Consider the following 25,359-nt stretch of genomic DNA (forward strand, 5'->3'; position numbering starts at 1 on the left):
GGATTAGTTAACATGTCACTGGGGACAGCAGTGGTCCTGATTGGCGGATGATTATCTTTTGTCTTCTCCACACATTCCTCTTCTTGTCTTTGCTCATTTTGCCGCCATAACGCTCAGATGCTCCATGTTGTAATGTTACCTCTTGTTGTGTAGGCCCCCCTCCCTGGGGGTGCACTATGATACACACACACACACACAGAGTGAGCAATCCAGTTGGTGCAGCACGAGTGAGCTGTGATTGGCTGAGAAGCCAAGTGAACAGGACATCCCAGCCTACTTTCTACTGTTTGTGTGTGTGTGTGTGTGTGTGTGTGTGTGTGTGTGTGTCATAATGCTGCAGGGACTCGAGGTGAAAAGGTTATGGTAATAGTTTGGTGTGAGGTGAAGGTCACGTACTAGTGGCTCACTAAAAACCAATGTCTGCACGTGTGTGTGTGTGTGTGTGTGTGTGTGTGTGTGTTGTACTGTCTGCCCCCCATCACCTCTCCAGTGTGTCGGGAGTGTCGTAAAAGTCTGCGTGTACATTATGACGTTTCAGGATGAAAGAAACATGACACAGCAGTGTACTGTATTAACTTCATAACAGGGGTGCACCATAATTAGGAGGGAATTGTGACATCATACCGATAAATCAGATTACGTAAGAAACCGATAACCGATCATTTAAAAAAAAAAAAAAGATCCAGATTACCTGTACAGTACTGTGCGGGTGAGCAAATCAAGCACTCCTTTTTTCTCCTGCTTGTGACGTTAACGGTCAGTCGTAATTTCCCCTGAGCTCACTTGTAAGCAAACATTCACTCTCCGTGGAAGACATGCCACGCGCTAGTTGTACCAAATGCCAGGCGATGAGGGTAGAAAAAACGCCATCAAGCACACAAAAAAAAATTCTCAGCCACCTGAAACGCCAGCGCTACGCGTTTGAAAAGAGGTTGTGTTTTTTGCCAGAGACCAGCTGCTCGGAGCGTGTGCCTGTATACAGCGCACCTTGCTGGGCCACGCCAGGTGCCTCCTCCCGCTCTATAATCTGGTTCTCCTGACCTCCGTAGCGGTACACCGGCTGCTCGGAGCATGTGTCCGAATATAGTGCATCTTGCTGGGCCACAGTAGGTGGCTCCCTCCCATCTATACTCTGGTTCTCATTGACTTTTCTTTGGAGTCTTGTTGATGCAGGAGACTTCCGGTGAATGCGTACGAAAGTGCACGCGAACACGTGACTGTGACCACCGTCATGTAACCCTCGCCGTTTCCCCCGTGCCTCCGGCGAGCACGTTGCGCTCTGACCGACATGTTTGACGTACATCGTGTGTTGCCACGCACGCTTTGTGAACGCGCGCTTTGCAGCATCCCGGGTGTCTCCTGGTGACACACATGTAGTTGGCGACATGGCGTCCCACAAAACACTACATGACTGACGTGGTAACCTCATAAGTACACATCTAATGTCTAAAACTATACAAGTCACATTGTCACAGGACGTTCAGGTTACCTATTTTTCACGTCACTGAAATTTTCGCTTCACGCAAAATCCTCACTTTTCTCTAAAAACGTAATTTCTTACTGCTGTCACATTTCTCAACCGATTTAAACCATTCCAAAGTCAACATGCACAACTCAGTCAGTACATTTAACATTCCTGGTACATTGCGCTATCATGCTATGTGTTAGCATGCTAGAAGTTGGCATGTTGGCATTGCTAGCATGCTACCATTAGCATAGTAGCATTTTTTTTTTTACCATTTTTATGAATATTAAGATACACAGACACTTAGCACTACCATGCTAGGTGTTGCATGCTATTGTTAGCATAGTATCGCATACGCATACATGTATCTTCATTCACTACATTTATTATGGTTCGGTATAAAAATTAACACGAATTAACAAAACTTATGTTGAAACAGAGTAAATTTACTAGACCCAAATCTCAAAATTTCCCTCCAGTTTAAGGTTTTTCCTACATCTATGGTGTGAAATTACAATGCATAACAGCTCAATTTCAGTGTTCACAAGGTATTTGTTATGATAAGGATCTACGTTGTATCAAAGTTAAATGCTAGCATACCTTTAGAAGATGATCAGGAAAGTCAAATATTGTTGGAACTGCATTTTGTCGTAATCTAACAGTCTGGCCGGTCCTGTCGAAGTTCTCCTCAGTGAAATGACTTGAACAGAGTTGCGATCTGGCTGCAGGAATCCACCCGTCTCTCCGCATATTTAATACCCATTGCTTTAGAAGTTGAGCATTGCAGTGTGGGAATCTAAATGAGAATAAGGGCTCATTTACAACTACTTAGATTAAAAGATGCTTACAGATTTAAAGTATCTATTGTTTTTAACTATTTTTATTATTTATAAGCATTTACCTACCTGTGAAATGTAAGTCCCTCCTCGCGATTTTCACGAGTATCACGATTTGTGCAATTAATAGCAGCACAAGACGGCATCTCCAACTCCTCTTAGTTGTGAGGCTTTCTTGTTTTGGGTGAAACAACATGGCGACTTCTATACTTCCGGCAGATTCAAGCCTCCAATGCGCAGCCAGCGATCGGGGCCATTCCATGTATAGAGTTCAGTGGCGTTAACATACGCCAGCTCTTAGCCCTACCATGCTAGGTTTTGCATGCTAACATTAGCATAGTAGCGTTTTAGCTACTGTCATAGGTAGAAACTTATGTAAGCACTTAGTGCTATCATGCTAGGTATCATTTATACATTCATTTTACATTTCAGCACATTTCCGCACCGTATCAGCACGGCTTCTGCTCTTCTTCTTACAGGCTACTTTATTTACAATAATTCTGCATTTTGACATTCGTGCCTTTCCACCTCATTTCAGTTTTTTCTTCAGCTCTTAAGCATTCACACAGAATGTCTGCCGACATTGCCATCATTTAGGAATTAATCATTTACGGTATCATTGTTAGATATTTGTATTCATACATATTATTTATATTTTTATATATTTAAAAAGTATACATTTCATGCTATGTGTATATTTATGTATATTATAACATATTTTTGTGTGTGTGTTGTGTGTGCGTGTGTGTGTGTGTGTGTACAGTGTGTGTGGCATCATTCCAGGTCTGAGCAGTGTGCTGCTGCCTCGCATGAACCCCTTTGTCCTGATCAACCTGGCGGGGGCGCTGTCGCTGTGCGTCACCTACATGCTCATCGAGATGAAGTAAGGCGTGCTACATGGCCGCTGTGCCCTTGTGTTGCCGTGGAAACGCTGCATGTTTGTGTTGTGGTGTTCCTGCGGGTTTCTTTTAGTTTGAAGCGGGGAACATTCTACAAACTTGATGTGTCGTGTGTGTGTTTGTTTTTGTTTAGTAACTACAACGCCGTGGACACGGCCTCAGCGGTTGCCATCGCTCTCATGACCTTTGGCACCATGTATCCCATGAGCGTCTACAGCGGCAAGGTGCTGCTGCAGGTAGCGCCTATTTACTCTCTCTCTCGCTCACTCACCTGCCTGTTTAGCTATGTGTTTAAAAGACACGATCCATATTGGCTGTCTTACTGATACCGATGTTGTCAGGCACTTCAAGAAGCAACCGCACAAATGGAACAATCGTCAGTCAAGAGTAAAGTCCAAATATTAAGAGAAGGAAGTTGTCATCTAATGAGAAAAAGTCACAATTTACGTTAAAATAACCTCATTTTAACAGCATAAAGTCAAAATATTAAAGGACCACACGTTCTAACATCATAATATTATGAAAAACAAACAAAACAATGAATAAAGTTGTCATTTTTGGGAAATGAGGTTGCTGAAAAAGTTATAATTTTACAAGAATAAAGTGGGAAAAAAATATTATGGGAATAAAGTTGAAATAGTTGGAAAAATTACCAGAAAATAACAACAGCAGAAATGACAGAAAGAGCTGTCATTTTACAAAAAAAAGACAAAATATTAGGAGAAGAAACAAGTGGCAATTTTACCAGAATAAAGCTGGAATGTTTAATGTCAGTTTAGTAGCGCAGAGTTGAAATATTCCAAGAAAAATATGGAGTTATTTAACACAAAACCAAATTTGCTGTTCCAAAAAAGTTGGAATTTTTGCAAAAGTAGGTTGGGGGGGGGGGGGGGAGTCACAGTACTGTGGGAATAAAGTCCAAGTATTAAGAGAGAAAAGGCGTGGCAGTTCTACGGGAACAAGCTCGTAATATTAGGAGGAGAAATGATGTCATTTTAGCAGCGTAGGGTTGAAGTATATTCAAGAATAACACATTTATTTTCAAACAAACAAAACCAAATCAAGTTGTAATTTTTGGAAAATTAGGTTGAGGAAAAAGTTATAATATTATGGGAATAGAATCAAAATATTGTGAAAAGAAAATCTGCAAAAGTCCTTTAAGAACAAACATATTTGGAGGGGAAATTTGGGTGGGGAAAAAAACAAAAAAACAGCAAAAATGGGGCAAAAAGAGTGCAGTTGATGTCAATAATAGGCTTTTTCAACAATAGGACAAAGCTGAGATGCAGTATAACTTGTTAGCATGTCTACTGTTCATGTGTTGCTTTACAAAATATCAAAGTTTCATTTTTCACTATGTGGCCCTCGCTGGTGAAACCTGCTCTATTACTTCCTACATATTTACCCAATTACTCACTGTATTACTTAGTTACTTATTTACCTGCCTAATTATCTGTGGACACATTTATTTACATGCCGAGTTACTTATTTCATTTTTACACCTGCATTCTGATCCAATGACTTTATTACGCACATCATGTGACTGCAGACCACGCCCTCTCACGTCATTGGCCAGCTGGACAAGTTGCTTCGAGAGGTGGGTGGGGCGTTTTTGTCCAGCCGTGTGCCGTGTGCGGCGATCGGCTAACGCCTTTTTTCTTTGCATCCACTCAGGTGTCCACGCTGGACGGCGTGCTGGAAGTTCGCAACGAGCACTTCTGGACGCTGGGCTTTGGGTCACTGGTACCGTCTTCATCTTCCTGCTTGTTGTCTTCCTCTCTTTCTGTGTCACTTTGCTTGTAGAATTCTCCTTCCCGTTTGTGCGTGAAAGTGTGTACATGCAGTACCTCCAGCAGCCCACAGGTGGAACGTACTCCTGTCTGCTTGGGCAGTGTGTGTGTGTGTGTGTGTGTGTGTGTGTGTGTGTGTGGGGCTGATGTTTGTGCATTACATGAGTGTTGCTTGTTGGCCAACTGCTAACAGAGCAGCTGTCCAAACCCATTTGACCCCCCCTGACTGCACGTCTTTTCCCCCCGGGAGAGTTTTTGCACGCGCCTGTGTGTCTGCGTGCGCGCGTGAGTGCATGTGTGTGTAAAATCAGCCAAGGACGAAGTGAACGCTGAGCTTTGAAAAGAAACGTTGATGTTGATGTTGTTTGTTGTTGAAAAGATTCATTGAAGCGTCAACAACAACAACATATAACAACATCCCATAAGCATCATCAACAACAACAACAACGTATAACAACATCCCATAAGCATCAACAACAACAACAACAACGTATAACAACATCCCATAAGCATCAACAACAACAACAACAACGTATAACAACATCCCATAAGCATCAAAAACATATAACAACATATAACAACATCCCATAAGCATCATCAACAACAACAACAACGTATAACAACATCCCATAAGCATCAACAACGTATAACAACATCCCATAAGCATCAACAACATAAAACAACATCCCATAAGCGTCAACAGCAACGGATGACAACATCCCATAATATATTTGCTTGTTTTACTACTACCCTACTGTATATAAGTTACATCAAATAACTTGTACTTTTTAGTACTTTTACTCATTAGCATGTTTGTTAGCACAGCTAATTGTAATTGGGATTTTTCAGGCCGGCTCCGCCCACGTTCGCATCCGGCGCGACGCCAACGAGCAGCTGGTCCTGGCGCACGTCACCAACCGTCTGCTTCCGTTGGTGTCGACACTGACGGTGCAGATCTTCAAAGACGACTGGAGCAGGCCGCTGCTGACGGCCTCGCCAGTCCCGCATGCCAGCGACGGCTACGGCGTCCTTTCCTCCTCGCCGCCTCACACCCTCGTGTCATCAGGAGGCGAAGCGGACCCGCTGACGTCCACGCCCTCCAAGCCCAGCGGCCCTCCTCCAGAGTTCTCCTTCAACACTCCGGGGAGGAACGTGCAAACCGTGCTGCTTCCCGCTCCGGGGCACCACGCCCATGCGCCCTATGTGGGCCTGGCCTACCCCGGAATGCTGAGTCAGGGTTTAGCTCGGCCCGGGACTGGACTGGGTCTCGGCGTGGCGGGAATAGGTAGCGGTTACGGACTGGGTGTGGGCGGAGCCTCGCAGAGCTACAGAACTATGGGCAGCATGTCCCAGTACAGACAGTACCGACCCTAACTGGACCACCACAGACTCTTGTGGACCTTTTACCTCCTCCAAGGAAACCACAGAGCGCCTTTTAAGGACAAATTCATTCCAGTTTCCTTTTTGTTTTTTTGTCTCCTTTTTAAAACTAGTTTGTTGACGTGGGGGCGGGGCCAAGATGTTTTATGAAATATGTGATTAAACCTCCCAGCCATGTTTCCAGGTGGTTCTGTTCCATCATGTGGTTCTGCCGCTCCCGATGTTCATTTGGTCAAATCAAAAGTCCTGACTCCGCCCACTAAAGCGGGTGTCGTACATGGGATGTTGGTGTCCTGGCGTTGCCACGGCAACATCACCTCACCGTCCACGTTCTCCTCTGCACTGGAGCGAGTCTCCACGTCTTTATTTGGACTCGTCACGGCTCAGAAGAAACGAGCGGCGCCGCCTGCTGAGGCTGAGGTGAGGCGACAGCCGGGCGTCGCGACGTGCGATGAGGTCATCAGACGTGTGACCCCGCCACGGACGACAGAAAGAATCATGGAGCCCAGCTCGGCTTCTTCCACACCAGTACTCACGTGCCGCGCCTTTCCTAACATCAAATAAACTTTACGACGGACATTTGATGCAGAAACAGACGCTACTCTTCTTCTTCGGCTTCATTCCAAACATGAAGTTAATAAAGTCCAGAAAGGTGTTGGAAGGAAGGCGTAGTACGTTTGCTCTGCCAAAAGGGGGCGCCAAGACCCACTAAAGACTTCCCTTTTAGTGACTTTAGTTGGGATTATTTGTCCAAGTTGACACAAACACCACAAACATGATTACACTTTTTGTTCAACAACAAAGAATGACGGGACATTTTGTCAACTGTCGCCATGGAAACCTCCCACCATCAATCAATAAACACAAGACCGCAGTGTGTTTCAAAACAAGCAGTCACGTGACTCATTCTACATCAGCAAAAATACACAACACTACTGTGGTACGACTACTCGATAACAGCTGCTACTACTGTTTTATTAGTACTACTACAACTATTTGTTCATGGCTATGTCTGTATTAGTACTTGTTAATTACTACTACTACTACTACATGTTAATTGGCATCTTATTACTACTGCTCGTTAACGGATATTAGTATTACTACAGTTGTATTACTACTAGTACTTGTTAATAGGTGAGTTGTTAATACTATTCGTTAAGAATTACTACTATTTCTTCACTATCATGCTGCTAGCGGTTAAGTACTGATTTATTACTACCACTACTTGTTCGTGGTAGTGTTATTGCTACTACTCGTTAGTACTTATTAACTACTTCTACTTATTGATCTTATTTATGATGTAGTGTGAAAAAGTAAGACAGGAACAACATCAAATTAAAAGCACTAAATGAATACAGAGCCACCATCCACCAGTACCAGCCTGGACTTGGTTTTTCAGAGAGGTTCTGCACCGAACAAATATGCACATTAGTACTCAGTAAGGTCATCAAGTCTGACCTTTATGCGTTCCCACAGAATGCATTTATGAAATCCCCGGGTTTTTCCATGTTTCATTTGCAAGTGGCGACTTGTCCCATTTCGACGCACCAGCTAAGGTTCTCCCATGCTGCACAGATAGCTGATGCTATGTGGGAATGCATAAAGGTAAGATGTGATGACCTTATTGAGTGCTAGCGTGTGCACAACCTCTCTGAAAAACAAAGTCCAGGCTGGTATTGGTGGATGGTGGCTGTGTATTCATTTAGTGCTTTTAATTTGATGTTGTTCCTGTCGTAGTTTTACACACTGCATCATAAATGAGATCCATTTGGCTGCTATAATGCAGGGTCACCAACGTTTTTCCTTGTGAGAGCTACTTTTACAAAGTGAAAATGGCCAAGAGCTACTCATTTTTGTAACATTTATTTTCAGAGCTTATTTTAAACCCAAACAAAGCGAATATGCTTGTTTTACCAGAACATGAACAAAATGCTGGTGTCCACAAGTCACATGTTGTATTTCAGAATGCATTTCTTTCTACTGTTCTTTCATTATTCACTGAAAACCTGAATGAAAAGCAGGCTTGCGGGCGCCTCATGTGGTCGTGGGGGCCTACCTGGTGCCCGCGGGCACCACGTTGGTGACCCCTGCTATAATGCTAGCGCTGCTAATGCTATTTAAATCCATTCTCGTCTTCAGTCATGCTAAGCTACGTAGCAATCCTTTCACCTAATCTCGACGCATATCGAATCGATTATCACAAAGATTTACAACCCTAACTAAATACTTTTGTATTGCGACGACTATTACTCGCTAACTGCGGTGTTATGACAACTACTAATCATGAACTACTGTAGTATCACAAATAGTTAACTGTTGCAATACCACTACTTATGAACTACCATGTTAATGCTAATATTACTAGTTGACTGTTTTATTACTACCACGACTAGCAATGCTGTGTTATTACTACTAGTAGTCATTAACTACTGTTTTATTACTACTACTTCTTCTTAGCCGCCATGTTAATACTACTATTTGTTGAGTACTAGTAACACTCCTACTACTTATTAACGCCTGTGTTATTACTATTACTACTCGTTAACTACTGACTTATGACAACCACTACTTAACTACCATGTTATTGCTACTACTAGTGCTTAACTACAGATTTATTACTACCACTACTAGTTAACTGCCATGTTACTGCTACTACTAGTCATTCACTACTGTTTTATTACTACTACCACCGCTACTAGTTAACTACCATCTTATTGCTACTACTAGCTGTTGGCTGCTATTTATTACTACCACTGCTTGTTAACTACCACGTTATTGCTACTACTAGTCATTAGCTACCATATTATTACTACTAGTAGTACTATTTTATCATTACTACTACTTGTTAACTGTCATGTTTTTTCTACTACTAGTCGTTGACTACTGTATTGTTTCATTACTACCACTACTAGTAGTACTTATTACCTGCTATGTTATTGAGACTAGTAGGCAGTAACTATACTGTTGTATTACTTCTACTTCTTGTTAGCGGTGATGTTAAGAATACTAGTAATTGTTGAGTACTTTACTACCACCACTAAATAAACTGTCATGTTATGACTACTAGTAGTCATTAACTACTCCTAGTAGTTACAGTAAGTACTATTTTATTACTACTACTACTACTTGGTAACTGCCATCAAGGAAGGAAGGAAGGAAGGAAGGAAGGAGGTGTTGTGAGGAGGTGCAGTGCACGTGTAGCTGCAGCAGGGCGGCGCCGTGGAGCTGCACTTCAACTTGTCTTGGTTTGACGTTGATGTTGTTTGACAAGTCGCCTCCTCCTCGCTTAGTGTGTGTGTGTGCTGGTGTGTGTGTGTGTGTGTGTGTGTGCTGGTGTGTGTGTGTGTGTGTGTGTGCTGGTGTGTGTGTGTGTGTGTGTGTGTGTGTGTGCTGGTGCGTGTGTGTGTTTGAGCGTGTGTGCGCGCAAGCCACACGTGTGATTGAAGGAGTCTTGTCAATGACGATGAATCAGCTTTGCAAAAGAATGAAAAGTGTGTAGAAACAATTACACAAAAAAAAAAAGATGGCGCGTGAAGTGACGAGCTGACAGGCCGCTTTAGCGGAACACGGAGAGGGCGGCGAGGTGACGGCTGTTTTCATACACATGACTGCTGGGGGGCGTGGGGGTGGAGGTGGGCGTTGAGGGTGCCGAGAAAGTAAACAAGGCCCTCGGGTCACACATGTCATGTGACCCATATGAGGAGGCCACGCCCCATCAGCAGTCCTCATCCAATCACATTTGACATGCTTTTTTTTTTTTTTTTAGCAATTTAGCATTAGCATTACAGCATGCAGTTTTTGCCATGACCAGCAGGGGGTGCCGTTTTATTCATAAAATTCATCTCATCTTTCTTATTGCTTGTTTTTTTATCACAAGACCACCCGCATGTCATATCATTGGCAGTTTTTCCAGTCACATGACCTACGGTGGCGAGCATCCCCCTGCTGGCGATGTTTGGAAGCGTGGCGCTCGTGCACATTTTACGTGTTTGTTTAGCGGCAACGTGCGCACACACACACACACACACACACACACACACAAGCTAATGGGGTTAGTCATAAGTGCTCGTGTAACTGTGTGTGTGTGTGTGTTTGACGGTCATGTAGAGTGACAGGTGGGTCTCCAGGTCAGTCTCTGGGACGTCTCGGGGTGGGTCGGCCCTGGCTGCCCGCCAAACCGTCTCCCTTGCTGGCTACGTCCCAACGTACACAAACACACACACGTACGATATATGTGCACACACACGTGTACTTGCACTAATACAGGTTACTTTTCACATCATCATGTCATTGAGGCACACACACACACACGTGCGTGCGTACCATATAAGGTGTGTGTGTGTGTGTGGTAACACGCACACACACAAGATGAAGCTTGTTTGCATAGCATGTTAGCCACACCAGCTCATGTGCTAACACATTAGCGATGACGGGTCACAGCACCATCATAATCATAATAATAATAATAATAATGAAGCCATTGCGTGTATTGCATGTAAAATGTAGACGCTATGATGTAATAATGTTATTAAACATATTTCATACTACAGTACAAAATATTTCTCATCATAACTAACATTCATTGAATATGAATCATTTAGATCGCTTTTTTTATTGATTTAATATGCCTGTTTATGTAATATCACTCATATCTGTCTATTACAATACTATATAATAATGTAAAATGACATTCCATACTTATTGTTATTGTTCGTGCTATTCTTTGTTTTATTGACGCCGTCTAAAAGCTCCTTTAGTTGTATTTTATATTTGAATGTGGCTCATTGTTCTTTGCAGCGGTGGTGTTTGTCGTGTCATTTTCATGTTGTTGACATCATCGTGTCCTTCTTTGTCTTCATTTGGGCTCCATTGGGGATTATAATCCACGCAAAAATACATGTTGCTGGATTTAATGTTTTTATTGATAACAGTAATTTAAAAAAAACAAAAAACATGTTATTTCTCATTTTTTTTCTTGATAAAAAAAAAAACAAAGCAAAAGAGGAACCTTTTTTTTTTTTTACAGGATATTTACATTTTGGCTCCCAGCAAATTTAGAAATGACTACATTATTAAAACACACACACACACACACACACACAGTATGTCAGCGAAGCACGTTTCCACCCTTTAAAAATCCCCTTTTTATTGGAATTCTCCTTTCTGTGACTCCTCCATATTTATTTGAACAAACATATTCCATTCTTTTGAAAAGTCCTTCAGTGAAATGAAAGTAAAGTTGACCCGAATGGTCGTCATGTCCTGAAACGCGGGACGTTGAGTAAAATATAGAAACGAAGACGCGAAAATAAATATCGGCGTAAACGCTGTTAGATTGCAAAACAAACGACGGAAAATATTCAGAAGAAAATAAACGAAGAAGCCTTGCGAAGGCGAAGAAGAAAATAAATATCACCATCAACTAATGAGATTTTTAAGAAATATTCATAACAAACTGAAATAATAAAATTGTTGATCATCTAAAAAATATTGCAAATCATTTTATCGACGCTTTGTCGTGCAGGTGACAAAGAATTGCAGTCAAACTTGAGGCAACTTTATTTGATCTGATTGGCTCCTCCAAATAAAACATTCTATTGGTTATTTAGTGTTGAATCGTTTCTTTGTTTCATGAACATGATGACTTTTTACTTTGCAAGTGAAAAAGAGCAAGCAAATGCACTTTTCTGTCTTTTTTACCTTTTCAATCAAGTTGAGGTGCAAGCGAGCGTGCGAAGATGGCGCATCGAAGAAAAGACTTGCCTTGACGAGGAGCCGCAGAGGAGCGTCCTGGAAGACCAAACGTCTTACGAGACAAGCGTCACCATGGCGACCGTCCGCTTGCCACCATTTTGTCTCCCGCTAACACATTCCGCCCGGCCCGCGACTTTGCTGCCACATCACAACTTTGCTGACTCGCCGCCACCGTTGTCTGTGAGGTCACACCTGTGTGTGTGTGTGTGTGTGTGTGTGTGTGTGTGTGTGTGTGTGTGTGTGTGTGTGTGCGCGCGCGTGCGTCCCCGCTCTTTTGTTCTTTTGATTTTTCCAAGCCGCTGTTTTCCAGCAGCTTCCACACACTCGCTGACCTCCCCGTCTACGCTCCAGCAGCCGCCATCTTGTTTCATCTGACTGCCCTCGGCCTGTGTGTGTGTGTGTGTTACAGACGTGCGCTCTATTGTGCGAGGCCGTCGGGGGTCGTTAGCAGCTGCGAGCTGGCGAGGCTTCGTGGTCAGTCGAGCTGTGGCGGAACAACAAAGATGGTGGACGGTGGAACATGAGAAGACCGTTTGTATTTTCCACAACATGGTGGCGTTTTGTTGTAGCGAGTTGCGTAGAACGTCACGTTAGAACGTCACGTTAGAACGCGTCTTTCTTTGCTTTGTGCTAACATCAGCAGGCTAGCAGATGAGCTGCCCTCGTTTCCGGCATTGAAAATGTAAATGATAAACGTGAACAAACATTTACACTCATTTCCACAATCATCAGCATGTGTGTGTGTGTGTGTGTGTGGGGGGGGGGGGGGGGGGGGGGGGGGGGGGGGTGTTCCGGGGTCTTTCCACCACTGATTGTCATGGCTTCCAGATGTCTGATCATCCTCGGATGACTCGGCTGTTGCCGGGCAGACTCAGTTGAAAACGTCTCATCACGTTTAGCACAAATACCAACAACTTCATAACACCAACTACTCGCTAACACTAATAAGTTTATAACACCAACAAGTCGCTAACACCAACAAGTCTCCAACATTAAAAAGCTGATAACACCAACAAGTCGCTAACACCAACAACTTCATAACACCAACAAGTTGCTAACACTAATAAGTTTATAACACCCACAAGTCGCTAACACTACAAATTCATAACACCAACAAGTCGCTAACACCAACAACTTCATAACACCAACAAGTCGCTAACACTAATAAGTTTATAACACCAACAAGTCGCTAACACTACAAATTCATAACACCAACAAGTCGCTAACACCAACAACTTCATAACACCAACAAGTCGCTAACACCAACAAGTCTCCAACATTAAAAAGCTTATAACACCAACAAGTCACTAACGCTAACAATTTCATAACACCAACAAGTTGCTAACATTAAAAAGCTAACAACACTAACACGTTGATTACACCAACAAGTCGCTAACACTAACAAGTTGATTATACAAACCAGTCGCTAACACTAACAACTTCATAACACCAACAAGTCGCTAACATTAACAACTTCATAACACCAACAAGTTGATTTTACCAACAAGTCGCTAACACTAACAAGTTGATTATACAAACAAGTCGCTGACACTAACAAGTTGTTTATACAAACAAGTCGCTAACATTAACAACTTCATAACAACAACAAGTCGCTAACACTAACAGCTTCATAACACCAACAAGTCGCTAACATTAACAAGTTGATAACACCAACAAGTTGCTAACATTAACAAGTTGAAAACACCAACAAGTCGCTGACAATAACAAGTTTATAACAGCAACAAGTCACTAACACCAACAAGTTGATAACAACAAGAAATCGCTAACAAGAACAACTTAACACCAACCAACAAGTTGCTACCACCAACTAGTTGCTAAAATGAACAAGTCTCTAACACTAGCAAGTCACTAACACTGACAAGTTGATAACACCAACCAACAAGTTGCTAACAACAAGTCACTAGCATGAACAAATCACTAGCCTTACCACTAAAAAAAAACACTAACCTTACCAAGATGCTACAACTAACAAAATCGCCAACCTAACGAGTTTCTAACGCCGTGCGTCTGAGCGAGACATGGAGCGTCGACGACCGACTTCCTGCTTTGGCCTCCGTCCTGATGCAGGCGGTCGCCGTGGCAACGGGAAGATCATCTCGTTGCGAAAGGCGGAGTGAAACATCTGGAATGTGAAGGCGTGTTAATTCCCGCGCAGACAGATGTTAGCGTCTGTCTCCTCCTCACACTTCAATCATCTCTCTGATTGACAGCTGCTGGAGCTCAGGCACAGCAGGAGAACCGAAGAAGACCTCGCCGTGACCTCATGCATGATGATGACATCATAGGTTCCCATCCAAACTCCAAGCTTAAAATGGACGCGACGTTCTAGAAGCCAAAAGAACAAGCAGCAGGGAACTGCCTGTTCGGAACCACAAAGACCTCATCTCGCCTTCTTCACGTCTTCCCCAACGAACCTCAGTGGTTCTCGGTAGAACCTGGCAGAACCTTCACTGCCCACCTCCCTGTGGTGGGCCACTTGGACCGGAACCAAAGAGCCCGATCAAAAGTCCAAAACAGAAACGTGTGTGTGCTTCCTGGAGGCGGAGCTTGTGCCGGCAGCAGGAAGTGATCGCTTCCAAGCGGACCATCAAGGTCAGCCACTTTTATGCAAATGTTCTGATCCAAAGACGTTCTTTCAGTCTCCTCCTTTTCCTTCCACGTCTGTTCCGTGTAGAACATTGGAGAACTTTCTAGAAGACAACAGCTAGCAGATAGCATGTTGTCACAAGGCCGTCACTGAAAAGGAACAAATTATGCTAAAGGAAACTACCACCAAGTCAATGACATGATAACTCGTTTAATACTCACAAGTTGCTAACACCAAGTCGCAAACATTAACAGGTTTCTAACATTAACAACTTGATAACACCAACAAGTCACTAACATTAACGAGTCACTATCACCAATAAGTCACTAAAAAGTTAACACCAACAAGTCGCTAACATTAACAAGTTCATAACACCAACAAGTCACTAACCCTAACAACTTCATAACACCAACAAGTCACTAACATTAACGAGTCACTATCACCAATAAGTCACTAACCCTAACAACATCATAACACCAACATGTCACTAACCCTAACAAGTTCATAACACCAACAAGTCACTAACCCTAACAAGTTCATAACACCAATAAGTCGCTAACATTAACAAGTTCATAACACCAACAAGTCACTAACCCTAACAACTTCATAACACCAACAAGTCACTAACATTAACGAGTCACTATCACCTATAAGTCACTAACACGAACAAGTTAACACCAACAAGTCGCTAACATTAACAAGTTCATACCACCAACAAGTCACTAACCCTAACAAGTTTATAACACCACCAAGTCACTAACCCTAACAACTTCATAACACCAACAAGTCACGAACATTAACGAGTCACTATCACCAATAAGTCACTAACAAGTTAACACCAACAAGTCGCTAACATTAACAAGTTCATAACACCAACAAGTCACTAACCCTAACAACTTCATAACACCAACAAGTCACTAACATTAACGAGTCACTATTACCAATAAGTCACGAACACTAACAAGTTAACACCAACAAGTCGCTAACATTAACAAGTTCATAACACCAACAAGTCACTAACCCTAACAAGTTTATAACACCAACAAGTCACTAACCCTAACAACTTCATAACACCAACAAGTCACTAACCCTAACAACATCATAACACCAACAAGTCACTAACATTAACGAGTCACTATCACCAATAAGTCACTAACAAGTTAACACCAACAAGTCGCTAACATTAACAAGTTCATAACACCAACAAGTCACTAACCCTAACAACTTCATAACACCAACAAGTCACTAACATTAACGAGTCACTATCACCAATAAGTCACTAACACTAACAAGTTAACACCAGCAAGTCGCTAACATTAACAAGTTCATAACACCAACAAGTCACTAACCCGAACAAGTTCATAACACCAATAAGTCGCTAACATTAACAAGTTCATAACACCAACAAGTCACTAACCCTAACAAGTTTATAACACCAACAAGTCACTAACCCTAACAACATCATAACACCAAGTCACTAACATTAACGAGTCACTATCACCAATAAGTCACTAACAAGTTAACACCAACAAGTCGCTAACATTAACAAGTTCATAACACCAACAAGTCACTAACCCTAACAACTTCATAACACCAACAAGTCACTAACATTAACGAGTCACTATTACCAATAAGTCACTAACACTAACAAGTTAACACCAACAAGTCGCTAACATTAACAAGTTCATAACACCAACAAGTCACTAACCCTAACAAGTTTATAACACCAACAAGTCACTAACCCTAACAACTTCATAACACCAACAAGTCACTAACATTAACGAGTCACTATCACCAATAAGTCACTAACACTAACAAGTTAACACCAACAAGTCGCTAACATTAACAAGTTCATAACACCAACAAGTCACTAACCCTAACAAGTTCATAACACCAATAAGTCGCTAACATTAACAAGTTCATAACACCAACAAGTCACTAACCCTAACAACTTCATAACACCAACAAGTCACTAACATTAACGAGTCACTATCACCAATAAGTCACTAACACTAACAAGTTAACACCAACAAGTCGCTAACATTAACAAGTTCATACCACCAACAAGTCACTAACCCTAACAAGTTTATAACACCACCAAGTCACTAACCCTAACAACTTCATAACACCAACAAGTCACAAACATTAACGAGTCACTATCACCAATAAGTCACTAACAAGTTAACACCAACAAGTCGCTAACATTAACAAGTTCATAACACCAACAAGTCACTAACCCTAACAACTTCATAACACCAACAAGTCACTAACATTAACGAGTCACTATTACCAATAAGTCACTAACACTAACAAGTTAACACCAACAAGTCGCTAACATTAACAAGTTCATAACACCAACAAGTCACTAACCCTAACAAGTTTATAACACCAACAAGTCACTAACCCTAACAACTTCATAACACCAACAAGTCACTAACCCTAACAACATCATAACACCAACAAGTCACTAACATTAACGAGTCACTATCACCAATAAGTCACTAACAAGTTAACACCAACAAGTCGCTAACATTAACAAGTTCATAACACCAACAAGTCACTAACCCTAACAACTTCATAACACCAACAAGTCACTAACATTAACGAGTCACTATCACCAATAAGTCACTAACACTAACAAGTTAACACCAACAAGTCGCTAACATTAACAAGTTCATAACACCAACAAGTCACTAACCCTAACAAGTTCATAACACCAATAAGTCGCTAACATTAACAAGTTCATAACACCAACAAGTCACTAACCCTAACAACTTCATAACACCAACAAGTCACTAACAATAACGAGTCACTATCACCAATAAGTCACTAACACTAACAAGTTAACACCAACAAGTCGCTAACATTAACAAGTTCATAACACCAACAAGTCACTAACCCTAACAAGTTTATAACACCAACAAGTCACTAACCCTAACAACTTCATAACACCAACAAGTCACTAACCCTAACAACATCATAACACCAACAAGTCACTAACATTAACGAGTCACTATCACCAATAAGTCACTAACAAGTTAACACCAACAAGTCGCTAACATTAACAAGTTCATAACACCAACAAGTCACTAACCCTAACAACTTCATAACACCAACAAGTCACTAACATTAACGAGTCACTATCACCAATAAGTCACTAAAACTAACAAGTTAACACCAACAAGTCGCTAACATTAACAAGTTCATAACACTAACATGTCACTAACCCTAACAAGTTCATAACACCAACAAGTCACTAACCCTAACAAGTTCATAACACCAATAAGTCGCTAACATTAACAAGTTCATAACACCAACAAGTCACTAACCCTAACAACTTCATAACACCAACAAGTCACTAACATTAACGAGTCACTATCACCAATAAGTCACTAACACTAACAAGTTAACACCAACAAGTCGCTAACATTAACAAGTTCATAACACCAACAAGTCACTAACCCTAACAAGTTTATAACACCAACAAGTCACTAACCCTAACAACATCATAACACCAACAAGTCACTAACATTAACGAGTCACTATCACCAATAAGTCACTAACAAGTTAACACCAACAAGTCGCTAACATTAACAAGTTCATAACACCAACAAGTCACTAACCCGAACAACTTCATAACACCAACAAGTCACTAACATTAACGAGTCACTATCACCAATAAGTCACTAACACTAACAAGTTAACACCAACAAGTCGCTAACATTAACAAGTTCATAACACCAACAAGTCACTAACCCTAACAAGTTTATAACACCAACAAGTCACTAACCCTAACAAGTTCATAACACCAATAAGTCGCTAACATTAACAAGTTCATAACACCAACAAGTCACTAACCCTAACAACTTCATAACACCAACAAGTCACTAACATTAACGAGTCACTATCACCAATAAGTCACAAACACTAACAAGTTAACACCAACAAGTCGCTAACATTAACAAGTTCATACCACCAACAAGTCACTAACCCTAACAAGTTTATAACACCACCAAGTCACTAACCCTAACAACTTCATAACACCAACAAGTCACAAACATTAACGAGTCACTATCACCAATAAGTCACTAACAAGTTAACACCAACAAGTCGCTAACATTAACAAGTTCATAACACCAACAAGTCACTAACCCTAACAACTTCATAACACCAACAAGTCACTAACATTAACGAGTCACTATTACCAATAAGTCACTAACACTAACAAGTTAACACCAACAAGTCGCTAACATTAACAAGTTCATAACACCAACAAGTCACTAACCCTAACAAGTTTATAACACCAACAAGTCACTAACCCTAACAACTTCATAACACCAACAAGTCACTAACCCTAACAACATCATAACACCAACAAGTCACTAACATTAACGAGTCACTATCACCAATAAGTCACTAACAAGTTAACACCAACAAGTCGCTAACATTAACAAGTTCATAACACCAACAAGTCACTAACCCTAACAACTTCATAACACCAACAAGTCACTAACATTAACGAGTCACTATCACCAATAAGTCACTAACACTAACAAGTTAACACCAACAAGTCGCTAACATTAACAAGTTCATAACACCAACAAGTCACTAACCCTAACAAGTTCATAACACCAATAAGTCGCTAACATTAACAAGTTCATAACACCAACAAGTCACTAACCCTAACAACTTCATAACACCAACAAGTCACTAACAATAACGAGTCACTATCACCAATAAGTCACTAACACTAACAAGTTAACACCAACAAGTCGCTAACATTAACAAGTTCATAACACCAACAAGTCACTAACCCTAACAAGTTTATAACACCAACAAGTCACTAACCCTAACAACTTCATAACACCAACAAGTCACTAACCCTAACAACATCATAACACCAACAAGTCACTAACATTAACGAGTCACTATCACCAATAAGTCACTAACAAGTTAACACCAACAAGTCGCTAACATTAACAAGTTCATAACACCAACAAGTCACTAACCCTAACAACATCATAACACCAACAAGTCACTAACATTAACGAGTCACTATCACCAATAAGTCACTAACAAGTTAACACCAACAAGTCGCTAACATTAACAAGTTCATAACACCAACAAGTCACTAACATTAACGAGTCACTATCACCAATAAGTCACTAAAACTAACAAGTTAACACCAACAAGTCGCTAACATTAACAAGTTCATAACACTAACATGTCACTAACCCTAACAAGTTCATAACACCAACAAGTCACTAACCCTAACAAGTTCATAACACCAATAAGTCGCTAACATTAACAAGTTCATAACACCAACAAGTCACTAACCCTAACAACTTCATAACACCAACAAGTCACTAACATTAACGAGTCACTATCACCAATAAGTCACTAACACTAACAAGTTAACACCAACAAGTCGCTAACATTAACAAGTTCATAACACCAACAAGTCACTAACCCTAACAAGTTTATAACACCAACAAGTCACTAACCCTAACAACATCATAACACCAACAAGTCACTAACATTAACGAGTCACTATCACCAATAAGTCACTAACAAGTTAACACCAACAAGTCGCTAACATTAACAAGTTCATAACACCAACAAGTCACTAACCCGAACAACTTCATAACACCAACAAGTCACTAACATTAACGAGTCACTATCACCAATAAGTCACTAACACTAACAAGTTAACACCAACAAGTCGCTAACATTAACAAGTTCATAACACCAACAAGTCACTAACCCTAACAAGTTCATAACACCAACAAGTCACCAACCCTAACAAGTTCATAACACCAATAAGTCGCTAACATTAACAAGTTCATAACACCAACAAGTCACTAACCCTAACAACTTCATAACACCAACAAGTCACTAACATTAACGAGTCACTATCACCAATAAGTCACTAACACTAACAAGTTAACACCAACAAGTCGCTAACATTAACAAGTTCATAACACCAACAAGTCACTAACCCTAACAAGTTTATAACACCAACAAGTCGCTAACATTAACAAGTTCATAACACCAACAAGTCACTAACCCTAACAAGTTGGCAACACCAACAAGTCGCTAACAATAACAAGTTGATAACATTAACAAGGTGATAACACCAACAAGTCACTAACAGTAACAAGTTGGTCACATTAACACCAACCAGTTAACCAACAAGTTGCTAACAATAACAAGTCACTAACACCAACAAGCCGCTAACATAAAAAATTTGCTCACACCAACAAGTCACTAACATTAAGTCGCTAACACCGAGTTTGTGCGTCTTCGCGACTTGTCATGTTAGCGACTTGTTGGTGCTAGTGACTTGTTGGTGTTAGCGACTGTTGACGTGAACAACTTGTTGGTGTTAACGACGATGTTAGCAACGTGTTAGTGTTAGTAACTTGTTAGTTTTCGCGACTTGTTAATGTGTGCGACTTGTTGGTGTTAGCGACTGTTAACATGAACAGCTTGTTGGTGTTAGCGACGATGTTAGCGACTTGTTGGTGTTAGTAACTTGTTAGAATTCGCGACTTGTTAATGTGTACAACTTGTTGGTGTTAGCGACTGTTAACGTGAACAACTTGTTGGTGTTAGTAACTTGTTAGTGGTCGCGAATTGTTTATGTTAGCGACATGTTGGTGTTAGTGATTTGTTGGTGCCAAGTACTTGTTGGTGTTAGCGACTTAACGACGATGTTAGCAACTTGTTAGTGTTAGTAACTTGTTAGTTTTCGCGACTTGTTAATGTGTGCGACTTTTTGGTGTTAGCGACTGTTAACATGAACAGCTTGTTGGTGTTAGCGACGATGTTAGCAACTTGTTGGTGTTAGTAACTTGTTAGAATTCGCGACTTGTTAATGTGTACGACTTGTTGGTGTTAGCGACTGTTAACGTGAACAACTTGTTGGTGTTAGTAACTTGTTAGTGGTCGCGAATTGTTTATGTTAGCGACATGTTGGTGTTAGTGACTTGTTGGTGCCAAGTACTTGTTGGTGTTAGCGACTTAACGACAATGTTAGCAACTTGTTGGTGTTAGTAACTTGTTTGTGTTTGCGACTTGTTAGCGACTTGTTGGTGTGAGTGACTTGTTAATGTGAGCGACCTGTTGGTGTTAGCGACTAGTTATTGTTATAAACTTGTGTTCATGACTTGTTGGTGTTAGCGCCTTGTTAATGTCAGTGACTTGTTGGTGTTATGTAGTCTTTGGTGTTAGTGACTTGTTGGCGTTAGCGACTGTTAACGTGAACAACTCGTTGGTGTTAACGACGATGTTAGCGACTTGTTGGTGTTAGCAACTTGTGTTAGTGACTTGGTGTTAAGTAGTTGTTGGTGGTAGGGACCTTTAGCATCATGTTTTTAGCAAGAACATGCTAACTGCTAGCTGTTGTCTTCTAGAAAGTTCCCCAATGTAAATAAAAGGAGGTGACTGAAACCACAGAAAGTTCTGGAAGCTGATGGTGACCATGTCCTCCGCAGGGGGTCCTAATCCAGGAAGTGTTCACTCAGCAGATAGCCGCGAGATTAGCGGCAGGAAGTTAGTTAAGATAGCCAGCTAGCAGAGGTCAAAGTTCAACGAGAAACAAAGAGATGAAGAAGAAGCGCCAGAGGTCAGCAGAGGTCACGTTGACGCGCGGGCGAAAGTGTTGGCGAGGAGCCAGAAGGACCATTAGCGACGTTAGCACTGTTAGCGTAGCGTAGCCTTCCAAGTGCATTCCAGCTCGCCTTTCACTCCTCAATCTGCTTTGAACTTTTCCAGCGCGTTCATGAGGGTCCAACGTCCCATCAGGAACATCTCAGTGGTGTCATGTGACCAGAGGCAGCCCCCATGTAGCCCCCCGAAAAGCCCCCATACCTTCTCCACCATCAGCACTTTCGTCTTCAACAAGTCAAAACATCACGTCACTTCATTCTTTTTCCTCACAACATGCTGACAAAACATCACTAATGCTATATTGTTATTAGCATGTTTGTTTAAACCAGCGTGGCTAATGCTATGCAGGTATGTTTGTTCACGTTTATTAGCACCAGTGTGGCTAATGCTATATGTTTATTAGTATACTGTATTTATTAGCACCAACATGACTAATGCCATATGTTTATTAGCATGTTTATCAATCCCAGTGTGGCTAATGCTATATGCTTATTAGTATACTGTATTTATTAGCACCAACATGACTAATGCCATATGTTTATTAGCATGTTTATCAATACCAGCATGGCTAATGCTATATGTTTATCAGCACCAGTGTGGTTAATGCTACATCTTTTTAGCATGTTTATCAATCCCAGTGTGGCTAATGCTATATGCTTATTAGTATACTGTATTTATTAGCACCAACATGACTAATGCCATATGTTTATTAGCATGTTTATCAATACCAGCATGGCTAATGCTATATGTTTATCAGCACCAATGTGGTTAATGCTACATGTTTTTAGCATGTTTAGCAATACCAACGTGGCTAATGCTAGATGTTTATCAGCACCAGTGTGGTTAATGCTACATGTTTGTAGTATGTTTATCAATACCAGCGTGGCTAATGCTAGACGTTTATTAGCATCTTTATTACCAACAACGTGGCTAATGTTATATCTTTGCTACCGCCCATGTGAGTAATGCTATATGTCTATTAGGATGTCTATCAGTGCCAGTGTGACTAATGCTATATGTGTATTACCATGTTTATTAGCATCAAAGTGGCTAATGCTATATGTTTATTAACATGCGTATCAGCAACAGAGTGGCTAATGCTACATGTGTATTATCATGTTTGTTAGCACCAACGTGGCTAAAGCTATATGTTTACTTGCACCAGCGTGGCTAGTGCTACACACGTTTACTAGCACCAGCGTGGCTAATTCTATATGTTTGTTAGCATGTTCATCAGTACCAGTGTGACTAATGCTATATGTGTATTAGCATGTTTATTAGCACCAACGTGGCTAATGCTATACAGTATGTTTACTGGCACCAGCATGGCTAATGCTATATGTTTATTAGCATGTGTATTAGCACCAACGTGGCTAAAGCTATATGTTTGCTAGCATCAGCGTGGCTGATTCTATATGTTTGTTAGCACCGTTGTGCCTAATGTTGTATGTTTGTGAGCTGGTTTATTAGCACCAATGTAGCTAATACTACATACATGTTTACTAGCACCAGCGTGGCTAATGCTATATGTTTGTTAGCATGTTTATTAGCGTCATTGTGCCTAATGCTGTATGTTTGTTAGCTGGTTTATTAGCAACAACGTGGCCAACCCTATGTGTTTATTAGCAAGTTCAATCTTACATTCTGTGTTTTATTAGCGTCAGTGTGGCTAATGCTGTGCTAGCTAAGGCGTGCTAGGGCTAATACAAGATGCTAGCTATGTTGTCGAGCTTCCTCCCTAAAAGAGTTGAGTGACACGTTAGCTTCGAGTGAAAGTTTCCTCTAATGGCCAAAATGGCGGATAGTGAAGTTGGGGTGTGTTGGTCTGGTTGGGGGAGGGGGGTCCGGGGGTCAGGGGGTCAGGCTCCCTCCCAGCTTCCTTAGAACAACAGCGGGGCGAAGGAGAGCGTCCTAGCATCACGCTGACGTTCCGGCCGGGATTATTGTCAAAGCTGCGACCTGTTTGCTTAACCCCATCGCCGCCCCCCCACGAGGAGAGGTCAAGGTAGCGGCCGCGTCCTCGTCCTCTGGCGCTCGTCCTCCCGCCGTCCCACAAAGACCTCCTCCTCTGGCTTCCCACGCCGCCTCGTTACCTCGATTACATCACACGTCATCAAGCACGCCAGATGTACCGCCTAATCCTAATCTCCCCCCACCCCCAAAAAATAACACCACGGTGCCGCTAACAAGTCGCTACATGCTAATGAGGAGGCGAATGTTTGGAACTAAAATATCTTTTTTTTTTTTTTAACGGGTGATGATGTCACGTACGTGTCATCTCGTTAATGATGATGATTAGCGGCGGCTAGGTGCTAGCTAGCTAACCTTGCCTAGCAGTAATCTGTGTCCCTAAAGCCGACGGTAAAACCTGGAAGCAAGCCTGTTGGAACGCGGCCGGGCCGCTAACGCTAACAGGAGCTCATGTCCTCTGACGTCTTTCTGAACTTAGTTCATGACGTTGTTTGTCATATTTGTGGTCCCGGTGGGCTTCGCCCTCCTGGCTACGGATGGGCCTGCGTGCCGAGCAGACGCCGCATTTGGCGTAACCGTGGCGACGGTATCGACGACTAAAAGTCAAAAGATTAGGAACGCACCCCGAGGCAAAAGCGGGTAAGAAAAGGAAGAAGTGCCTCATTCTCCGGCGTCTGCGGGTCGGACACGCGGTCACGCAGCAACGCGCTGAATATCTCGTTTTGTTCGCACACTTCCGAACTTTCTCTCTGGCGAAAAAGCGTTGGGGTGAGATGTTTTGCTTTGGCTCCGTCGCCACTAGAAGAGGGTGACGGAAATCAGTTTTCCTGAGCTTCTGCGTCGGCTGCCGGGAGGAAACATTTTCTTTCGTGATGTGGCCGCCCCCCCAGCCACATGTCTTTTGGCGAAAGCGTAGACATACTTGTCCCGTCCCAAACAGTGTGACGTTTATGCCGCGTACGGGTGACGCTCTGCTTTTGCCGCC

At 41.8% G+C, this 25,359-nt stretch overlaps 1 protein-coding gene across 3 annotated transcripts in view; it reads left to right on the top strand.

The window, feature by feature from the left end:
- The window catches only part of slc30a6 (solute carrier family 30 member 6), a 92,286-nt gene that overhangs the window by 58,435 nt on the left and 8,492 nt on the right, over positions 1-25,359 (top strand). Inside the window, exons 5-9 of one of the 3 annotated variants that reach the window (XM_054799556.1) lie at positions 3,065-3,184; positions 3,334-3,436; positions 4,750-4,797; positions 4,875-4,943; positions 5,840-6,549. In XM_054799556.1, coding sequence (XP_054655531.1) covers positions 3,065-3,184; positions 3,334-3,436; positions 4,750-4,797; positions 4,875-4,943; positions 5,840-6,364 — 865 coding nt within the window. In that variant the 3' untranslated portion in view covers positions 6,365-6,549. Of the gene's footprint in view, positions 1-3,064; positions 3,185-3,333; positions 4,798-4,874; positions 4,944-5,839; positions 6,550-25,359 lie in introns of those variants that run through there. The other 2 variants (XR_008573750.1, XM_054799555.1) reach the window with 2 other exon arrangements.

This window comes from Dunckerocampus dactyliophorus, chromosome 14 (genome assembly GCF_027744805.1).
Source record: "Dunckerocampus dactyliophorus isolate RoL2022-P2 chromosome 14, RoL_Ddac_1.1, whole genome shotgun sequence".
In the NCBI taxonomy this organism is placed as follows: Eukaryota; Metazoa; Chordata; class Actinopteri; order Syngnathiformes; family Syngnathidae; genus Dunckerocampus; species Dunckerocampus dactyliophorus.